The sequence below is a fragment of the Alexandromys fortis genome, unplaced genomic scaffold (genome assembly GCF_014885135.2).
Source record: "Alexandromys fortis isolate MF-2015 unplaced genomic scaffold, M_Fortis_MF-2015_v1.1 scaffold_267, whole genome shotgun sequence".
Lineage (NCBI taxonomy): Eukaryota > Metazoa > Chordata > Mammalia > Rodentia > Cricetidae > Alexandromys > Alexandromys fortis.
This window is the reverse complement of record NW_026068157.1, coordinates 534,585-544,503: the sequence shown is the minus strand read 5'-3', so window position 1 is coordinate 544,503 and position 9,919 is coordinate 534,585. Positions and strand designations below refer to the sequence as shown.

The window sequence follows — 9,919 nt, the reverse complement described above, 5'->3', positions numbered from 1 at the left end:
ACTAAAGTGCTGCTTTAAGTTTAAATCACTGTGCTTAAGCAATCTATAAAACAAAAATGCCTCTAACCTGTAAGCCTCATTTGCCCAAGGACCGATAACTTCCTGGAATGCTGGGGGCTGTTGCTCATGTTTCCACTCCTGTAAACAAGGCTGGTTGCCCCAACTGCACAGGACGTGTTTGATTACACTGCATGGGAGGTACATAAGCAGGAAGTATGTCAGGATGTATGCTTGCCCCCGACTGGTTGAAGCTCGGGGTTTTACCTTTATACGCCTCTGACTAACGTATTTTGGTGCCACATGCTGGGAATCCCAGGTACGGACCTGGCCAAATTCAGCTCAAAAATTGTGGTAGTAGCCTTATTCTTGCCCCCGCAGGATTAGAAGACTTGAAAAAGGAAAGAGAAAAACAGCCCCCAAGGAGAGGCTGGGCTTCAACATCCAGAGTGCCCCATACCCCAGGGGCTTGCTGTATGTGTTTCCTCATCCCTTTCTTGACTGGCTGATGCTGTCTGTTCACGTCTGCATGTTTAAGACTTCCTGCTGCTGTCTGTAGAACTGGAGATTTTTCCTGCCTTTTAATTCTTTAAGTGGCAGAGAAAGTAAGGCTTGCTTCAAATTTGACTCAAAAACTGCATTAAAAACACCTAACTCTCACCCAGTGGGATCAATGCGTGTTACTGCATAACAATCCCAGTGCTCGTGAGACTCGAGAGCCTAAGGCCAGACAGGCACACAGGTCTGTCATAAGACACTAAAGGACGCAGAGGGAAATGGACTTTGATACTTGTTCTTAGAAATAGTAAGACATGTCAAAACAAAGCCAGGTGTGGTGGCACTCACCTTGCACTCACCTTAACCCCAGCATTCAAGAGGCATATTTCTGTCAGCTCAGAGCCAAGCTAGTCTACATGGAGTTCCAGGCTAGTCAGGGCTATAAAGTGAGATCCTGTCCCCCAAAATATAGACCAAAAAAACCCCTCACACACATGCACAGAAAAATTTAAAACAATACTATAGCGCTGTGCTGGGTTATACACTCATGTACACACAGGAAACCAAGAAAAGCACACAGTTTGAAGACATACCTCAAAAAACTACATATGTGGGAGGCAGAGGCAGGAGGCTATCATGAGTCTGAGGCCAGTCTGGTCTACAAAGAGTTCCAGGACAGCCAGGACTGTTACACAGAGAAACCCTGTCTTGGAAAAAAAGAGCACCTGCAGAAGACCTAGGCTCCACTCCCAGCACACACACAGCTCACAGCCATATGTAGATCCAGATCCAGGGGCTCCAATGACTTCCTCGGGTACCACACACACATACACACAGGCACACACAGAAATGAAAGCATTTGGGCTACACTTCAACATGAGATCATGAGGGACACCATGGAGCTGCTCTCCATCAAAACTAGTGTGAGAATCAGAGCTGGAGACAGCTCAGTGGGTGCTCTTTCGGGGGACCAGGGATTGGTTTCCTAGCATTGCCACTGTGGTCCACAACCATCTGTACCTCTAGTTCCTCGGGGAGAATGTGCCCTCTTCTGACCTTTGTCAGAACCAGACACACATGTGGTGTGCATACATAGACATATCTATATGGTGGACATACATATATGCAACCAAACACTCATACAAAAACAAAATGAATCTAACAGCAATAGCAACAACGATAACTCTCCTGAAACTAAGCAGTCCTGAAAGACTACAGAGCAGGAAAGACAAGCATTTATTCAGGGCACTGTAACACTCAGTAAAAGGAGAAGTCGAGTTTCATTTCAGATCCAAGCCTACCCCAACCACACCAAGTCCGCAGGAGCCCTCTCAGAACTTCTCACCTGAAGTTCCGCCAGTGGCTGACGCTGTTCCCTACAATCTCTGCACTCAGAAACCTACGTAGGGTCACGGTATTTCCAGAAAACACCTCTAATCAGAGGCCTCAAACCCGGATCCTTGAATCCATGGGTTCATGACACATCCTAGCCCCGTGACCTCAACGCTTTAACGGGTTGGAGGTGTGTGAACGGTGCCGCCATGTGCTCTGAAGCATCCGTCACTTGTGTTCCGCGGAGATTTCAGGTGAGGGACTTCTTACCCCAGGGCCCTCCTTAGCTATTTATCGAGTGTGAATCTTGCGGTGCTTATAAAGGCTAGAGCTACTGCAGTACACTTTGTCACACTCCCTGCACGCATACTGCTTGGCTACAATGTGAACTTTCATGTGTCTGACGAAGTTGTAACTTGAATTAAAGACTCTCCCACACTCGTTGCACTTGAAGGGTTTGCCGTGGACTGTAAGATGTTCAATGAGGTCAGAGTTCTGGGTGAAATCCTCCCCACATTCGCTGCAGCTGAAAGGCTTTTCTGCAGTGTGACTGTAGAAATGATTCAACAGGCCTTCCCTGCTCCTGTATGACTTCCCACACTCGCTGCACTCAAAAGGCATTTCCCCAGTGTGAAACCGATAATGAACTTTAAGGCCTTCTCGGCTCCTGTACGACTTCCCACACTCGTTGCACTTGAAAGGCATTTCTCCCGTGTGCAGTCCCTGATGGGAGATGAGGGAGATATTGTGCTTGAAGGCCTTGCCACACTCGCTGCACCTATACGGCTTCTCCCCCGTGTGCATTCTGAAGTGCTTGATGAGAAAGGCTTTCTGGCTGAAGGATTTCCCACACTCGCTGCACTGGAAAGGCTTTTCTCCAGTGTGTATCTTCCAGTGCCGATTAAGGTGAGAGATACTAGTAAAGACTTTGCCACAGTTACTGCATTTGCAGTTCTTCTTCTCAGGGTGAATGGCCTCTCCACTCCCAGTGGTCCTGGGTGTCTCCCCAACACTGGAAGTCACCTGATGCTTGAGAAGACCTGAGGAAGTCTGGATGATCATGGCGTTGTCTGCGCTTAGCAAGGGCGTCTCAGCACAGCTCAGCACTTGCTGTTGGAGCACGCAGGCACTAAGGTCTCCTTCCGCAGACAGACTCTGCTCAAAGGGGGACGCTCCACTCTCCACTTTGATCCAACAACCTGAACACAGAGAAACACTGATGAACGGCATGGAGACTGTCGAGTGACAGACAGACAGACAGCACGTATGACTAACAGTGTTCTGAGATTTCCTACGGAACAAGGGGGCTACTTCAGGGTGGCAGGGACCCACGGCCACGCTGCATTTGTCAATATCACAGGACCCAGGGACCTTAGTGACAGCAAGAACACAGCATGGAGTGAACCACGGGGAGAAGCGCTGTGAACCTCAACACCGTCCTCTGCAATAGCTTTCCAGAAGCCGCAGCTGCTGAAGATGCAGGACACGGTGCAGAAGGCTGTCCAGGCCCCTAAGACATGGCAACTGAAGTCCTGCATTCAGGACTGCCTAGGTATGATGCACCCTACCACCATCAAGGAGAGCCTGAGTTTCACAGTGTGCAAGGCAACGGGCAAAACATGAGAGACTGATATGTGGGGGTGGGGTGGTGGCAGTCCTGGTTCAGAAATAATAGGTGCATGCATCTGCAATCTCCACCCTTCAAGTACCTGTCCACAAACATGGAGTCGTGAATCTCAGTGCAGGCACGGAGAGATCGCCACAAGACTCCACCTGAGTTATGTCCTTGATCCCAGAAAGTTCAAGTCCTAAAGTTAAATGATACAAGAAGCGAGTGATCCCCCAACCCATAATAATCCAAAGTAAAGACACCTAATGAGAACAATCCTTATAAGAGTATCTTGCAAGAAAAACAAACAATGAGCCCATCAGTTCCACAACTCCTGCCACCTGCAGACACAAGGCATGCTGCTGTGGGACAATGGTCTGTACCCTGTCAACTACATTTTAATAAAACGCTGACTGGCCAGTAGCGAGGCAGGAAATATAGGCAGGGTGACCAGACGGGAATTCTGGGAAGAGGAAAGATTTAGTCTGCAGTTGTCACCCAGATAGAGAGGATGCGAGGTGTGACTGCCTCGCCGAAAAGGTACCAAGCAACGTGGCTAACACAGAAAAAATTATGGGCTGATATAAGTTATAAGAGTTAATGAAAAGCCTGAGCTAATGGGCCAATCAGTTTGTAATTAATGCGGCCTCTGTGTGTTTATTTGGGACTAAATGGATGTGGGACTTGGTGGGACAGAAAAATCGGTCAACAGCATGCCACCTAGAAGGAGAGAGAAATATCTGGGTCAAGGAGATGCCATGTATTTACAAGACTGATCACTGTTGAGACTCCCAACCCCCTAGTGGCACAAAGCATTAATCCCAGCACTTGGAAGGCAGAGGCAGGAGGATCTCTCTCAGTTCCAGCGAGCTTGGTTAATACAGTGAGTACCAGGAGCCCTTGCGTAACTTACCACACAGACAAATATTGTCACCTCAAACTGATTATGATTCCTGTTTGCCTTTACTCTTCTTTTTTTTAAAAAAAATTATTTATTTATTATGTATACAATATTCTGACTGTGTGTGTGTCTGCAGGTCAGAAGAGGGCACCAGACTTCATTACAGATGGTTGTGAGCTACCACGTGGTTGCCAGGAATTGAACTCAGGATCTTTGGAAGAGCAGGCAATGCTTTTAACCACTGAGCCATCTCTCCAGCCCGCCTTTACTCTTCTTAAGAGAGAAAAGGTATTATGTAACAAGCCTGTGTCTATAACCTGTATTTCCTACTACAGGACAGTGGGAGGAAAGATCGAGAGTTCACAAGCTAGCTTTGAGAAGGATACATCTCTCTGTAGAAGGAAAAAAGCCAAGCCCATACAGATATGCTTTAACAGGATGGGGGGCTTACTCAGCGAGGAAACAAGTTCGAAGATCTCCGTCATCACAGTCCGGTACAGGAGCCTTTGGGAGTCATCAAGCAGCTTCCATTCCTCCCAGGAGAAGTACACAGCCACATCCTCAAAGGACACACAGCCCTGCCACAACGGGGAAAGTCGAGTTTACTATGAAGCCTCCTTGTCAGAGACTCTCGCCATCCTCAAGACGGTCACTCCCACTTGGCCTCCTATCTCAGAGGGTGCCAGGCTCTGAAGCTGTGACATCATCAGTCTGTCCTCAGATTCCCACTGACCACTGTGTGCAGCACTCAGCAAGAACGGGCAGGTGGACAGATGGTGTCTTAGTTACTTTTCTATTGCTGTGAAGAGACACCATGACCAAGGCACTTACAGAACAAAGAGTTTCTTGGGGGCTGACAATTCAGAGAGTGAGTCCATGACCCTCACGACAGCAGCCATGCATGGCACTGCAGCAGCAGCTGAGACCTTACATCCTGAGCCACAGGGACCAGGCAGAGAGAGTGAACTGGGATGGCACGGCATGGGCTTTTGAAACCTACAAGCCCACAGTGACACATCTCCTCCAGCAAGGGCACACCTCATAATCCTCCCCAAACTGTTCCACCAATGGGGCCCCAGTATTCAAGTCTATGAGCCTATGGGAGGTGGGGCATGTGCATTGAAACCACCACAGCTGGAGTCAACCCAAGCTTGAAGGATGCCAGGAAAGTCCCTCCTTTCTACCAGAGATTTCACATGGGCTCCTCCCAACCATCTGCCTCACACGGACCCCAATTGGGTCGCTGTTGCCCACTCTGTCCCATGCAGGAAGGCCAGGAAACCACCTATGCCTACTCCACAGCACACACATCAGTCTGCACACTGAACTTGCATTTCCATCGCAGGATGCAAGCCCAGCCCTCGGCCACTGTGCTCCCAACCCCTACCTCCCACTAAACCCAGCAGCCCTCGGGCACACCTGAGGGCTCTCAGCATTGCCCGCCATCTCACTTCCAGGCATCCTCTGATGCTCATCACTGGAGCTTTAAGACCTCTGAAACTTAAGCCCATGGTTGCCATAAATAGAAGCCTGGCCCTGTATTCCTGCTGTGGACATGGGGGCCTTACATTCTGAGTACCTGCCAGGAAATCCAATGCAAGGATAGAGAGATTCTCAGGACACCACAATCACAGAGGTCTCTCTCTTTTTTTATATTTATTATGTATAGATCATTCTTTCCATGTATGCCTGCAGGCCAGAAGAGGGCACCAGACTCCATTACAGATGATTGTGAGCCACCATGTGGATGCTGGGAATTGAACTCAGGACCTTTGGAAGAGCAGGCAATGCTCTTTTTTTTTTTTAAATTAATTTATTTATTATGTATACAATATTCTGTCTGTGTGTATGCCTGCAGGCCAGAAGAGGGCACCAGACTCCATTACAGATGATTGTGAGCCACCATGTGGATGCTGGGAATTGAACTCAGGACCTTTGGAAGAGCAGGCAATGCTCTTTTTTTTTTTTAAATTAATTTATTTATTATGTATACAATATTCTGTCTGTGTGTATGCCTGCAGGCCAGAAGAGGGCACCAGACTCCATTACAGATGATTGTGAGCCACCATGTGGATGCTGGGAATTGAACTCAGGACCTTTGGAAGAGCAGACAGTGCTCTTAACCTCTGAGCCATCTCTCCAGCCCTCACAGAGGTCTCTTCTGTGAACACTCAGGGCTGTGATTCCTGGGCACCCTCTACTTACCTCTTCCTGGTTGGCGGGTTTCAATGAATAATGGGAAACCTGTGGATGAACAAGACTGTGAGTAAAGAACGAGGGTGTTGGTACCCAAAGGTTCATCCGAGTCCCCTCAAACACCTGCAGGCGGGTTCACCCAACTGCCCCATGGGCTCCATCCCTTAATAGTGTCCCTCACTGGGTGACCTTGGACAAGGAGTCAATCTCCTTATTCTCTGGGGATAAGAATGGCATGGCAGCTTGTCTTAATTACCGACAGGACACCACGACCTAGGGAAATCTTACAAGAGCATTGAAGTGGGGCTTCCTTATAGTCCTATAGGGTTAGTCCATCATTATCAGGGTAGGAAGCAGACAGGCAGTAGCTGAGAGCTTTACATCCTGATACAGAAGCAGCAGGCAGAGAGAGACAGAGAGTCAATGACATTGGCATATTTTCCCAGCTACACACGTCCTCCAACTAGGCTACCCCCCTCAGTCTTTCTCAAATAGTGCCCCTCCCTGGTGACTAAGCATTCAGATACACGAGCCTTTGAGTGCCATTTCACCCACACCACCACAGTCCTAGCTCCAAAGGAAAATCACCGTATCAAACTCAGTCCTACGCGTCAAGCACTCACTGCAGGCACACGACTAACACTTGTGTCAAAGAGTTTCACAAACACTGAAACAGTTACTTCAGAATGTATGGTTGTATCTACCTACATTTAATTGAGAATTTAGGAGCCAGGTGGTGGTGGCCCATGCCTTTCATCCAACAGAGAAAGCCTGTATGTGTGTTGGGGGTGGGGCATACGGTATTAGGCAGGCATAGGGGTGCACCACCCCTTTAATTGCAGCACATGGGAGGCGGAGGAAAGCAGATCTCTGGGAGTCTGAGGGCAGCATGGGCTACACTGGCCAGTCAGTCACATAGTGAGTTCAAAGGGGAGAACAGTGAGCGTACACAATAGACTTAAATGCTGAGTGCTTTCACACACGAAAAAATTTAAAGGAAGAGAAAGTACTTCTTTTATGTCTATCAGAGAGGCCCGGGGCAGGAGGCCATGCCTTTAATCCAGTCTGAGGCCAGCCCGTTCTAAATAAAATTAAAAAAAAAAAATCTATCAGATATCTGAAGCCTTTCCCCACCTCTATGGTCACCCCCAATTCCTGCATCAGTCCACAGGATATACCCAAAGATTCAAAGTTCTCTGTCTCCATCCACATCACCTTATCCATGCCCAATATTCCCTGGGGGGTTTGAAAAATTCTGAATACATCAAGTCTCTTCTCTGTTCAGATCTTCCGTCATCACCAGCATCTCTGCAACTGCGCTACCCCCCACCCCCCATCTAATGCCAGCAGGGGTCACTCCAGGGCTTCTGTCTTTGAGCTCACGTGGGCCTGCAAGTCTTTGGATGTATGGTCTACCAGACGGAGAGTCAGAAGGGATCTCTCTCTCTAGCACTTAGATGTCAAAACCATGATCTCGTCCATCAGTGTCCTACAGTCGGGGACACGGGGCCTGTCCTGTTGGCTCCTGACCCAGATCTCAAAGCTGTAGGTAGGCGGGCGATCCCGAGGCACTCACCTGGGGCAGGGCTCCACCCGCAGCCTCCACGATCACCATAGGGCTCCACAGAATGGTGGGGCCCTGGGACATGGCTTATTCCTACTTCAAGCCTGGATCGGGTCACAGGTGTCGTCATAAACCTCAGATCCGGCTCTGTGACGAAGGACTAATGCTTCTAAGGCTCCGGTTTTCTGATCATGGGCAAAGCAGATGAAACCAGTTCTCAGTGAACCATACTGACGGGTCCAGGAAGTTACAAAGAATCTCCTTCACGTACAGCCCAAAGTCCCGCCCAACGGTTCTTGTCGTCACTGATCTACCGATTTTCATTGGTCGAGCTTCTTGCAATGTTTTCTGGGCAATGTAGTACAAATAGGATTAAATGTCAGTTCTGGACATGACTGCCCATGAGCAGTTTCCGAGGACTGGTGTGGAGAATATTGTAATTACAGATGCGCCAATATTTTCTACCTGAGGTGAGTTGTGTGTGTGTTAGAAATAGTAGGGGGTGAGCTACAAGGCTAAGCTTACTGGAACTCTCCCAAACTGCAGGCAGAGACAGGTAGGGCTCTGGGTTTTAGAAGCCAGCCTGTCATAGAGTGTTCCAGTCAAGGCAGGGTTACATAGTGAGACCTTGTTGTTTTGCTTACTGTTCAGAAGTGCATGAAACGGGGCAATGTTGACTTTTCTATGTGAGACTTTTGCCTGTGTCAAATGGTACTTGCCAGGTCCTTGCCACTAAATACAGGAATGTGACCATGGAAGAGGACAAAACATACTGAAATCAAGGATTTCCCTCTTTTTCCTTTCTTAAAAAAAAAAAAAAAAGATCCTTTTTTTTTTTTAAAGATCTACTTATGACCGGGCGTTGGTGGTTCACACTTTTAATCCCAGCACTTGGGAGGCAGAGACAGGTGGATCTCTGTGAGTTGGAGGCCAGCTTGGTCTACAGAGTTAGTTCCAGGACCAGCCAGAGAAACCCTGTCTACACGCCCCCCTCAAATCTACTTATTAGGTAGGTGTACAGTATATAGCCTGCATGTATGACTGCAAACCAGAGGAGGGCATCAGACCTCATTATAGATGGTTGTGAGCCACTGTGCGGTCCCTGGGAGGGACCTCTGCTAGTGCAGCTAGTGCTCTTAACCGCGGAGCCACCTCTCCAGCCCCCAACAAGGATTTCTAGATTCAGAAGCTTCTCCCCCACCCTACCCCCACAGTTTTTGTTTGTTTTGTTTTATTGTTTCTCTGTATAACAGCCTTGGCTGTCCTGTAACTCTCTCTGTAGACCAGGCTAGCCTGCTTCGAACTCTGCCTCCTAAGTGCTGGGATTAAAGGCATGCGACACCATGCCCGGCAATACTTCTCATTTTTACACACTAGTATGGAGTCGTCAGGAATAACTTTTCAATTGTGCGACGGGAAATTTGGAGATGGAATTCAGCTTTGGAAGCCACCTTGCTGTGACCCTGAGGATGTGCTTTAGAAGTAGAGATTTGATCTACTTCCCTTAGCCAAGAGGATAACTATATGTTTTTTCTTGGGTTCACCTTCTTATTTAGCTTCTTTAGGTTCACCAGGTATACACTCCGTGACCTTTATTTATGGCTAGAAACCAATTATGAGTGAGTATATCCGATGTTCATCTTTTTGGGTCTGGGTTACCTCGCTCAGGATAGTGTTTTCTATTTCCATCCATTTGCATGCAGAATTCGAGAAGTCATTGTTTTTTACCGCAGCATAGTACTCTAATGTGTATATATTCCACACTTTCTTCATCCATTCTTCCATTGAAGGGCATCTAGGTTGTTTCCAGGTTCTGGCTATT

General features: G+C 48.1%; 1 protein-coding gene and 1 pseudogene across 2 annotated transcripts; one reads left to right on the top strand and one right to left on the bottom strand.

The window, feature by feature from the left end:
• Positions 1–1,712: 1,712 nt before the first annotated feature.
• LOC126491656 (zinc finger protein 773-like) lies at positions 1,713–8,483 on the bottom strand. Of its 2 annotated transcripts, XM_050127463.1 has the most exons (5): positions 8,110–8,482; positions 6,543–6,581; positions 4,789–4,915; positions 3,537–3,635; positions 1,713–3,026 (listed from the first exon to the last, which is right to left on the bottom strand). In XM_050127463.1, the coding sequence occupies exons 1-5, from the start codon at positions 8,179–8,181 to the stop codon at positions 2,119–2,121; spliced, it is 1,245 nt and encodes a 414-aa protein (XP_049983420.1). In that variant the 5' UTR covers positions 8,182–8,482; the 3' UTR covers positions 1,713–2,118. The 2 variants fall into 2 exon arrangements, with proteins under 2 accessions (XP_049983420.1, XP_049983421.1); XM_050127464.1 differs by lacking the exon at positions 6,543–6,581 and having other exon boundaries at positions 8,110–8,483.
• A 24-nt stretch (positions 8,484–8,507) lies between these two features.
• Positions 8,508–9,919, top strand: part of LOC126491650 (52 kDa repressor of the inhibitor of the protein kinase-like) — a 10,177-nt pseudogene continuing 8,765 nt past the window's right edge.

Excerpts from the sequence above, each read along its gene's own strand:
- LOC126491656 (XM_050127463.1), bottom strand. The coding sequence starts at position 8,181 with ATGTCCCAGGGCCCCACCATTCTGTGGAGCCCTATGGTGATCGTGGAG. Across the intron at positions 6,582-8,109 it reads CGGGTGGAGCCCTGCCCCAG|GTTTCCCATTATTCATTGAA; the intron begins GTGAGTGCCTCG and ends GTTCATCCACAG. Across the intron at positions 3,027-3,536 it reads GACTCCATGTTTGTGGACAG|GTTGTTGGATCAAAGTGGAG; the intron begins GTACTTGAAGGG and ends CTCTGTGTTCAG.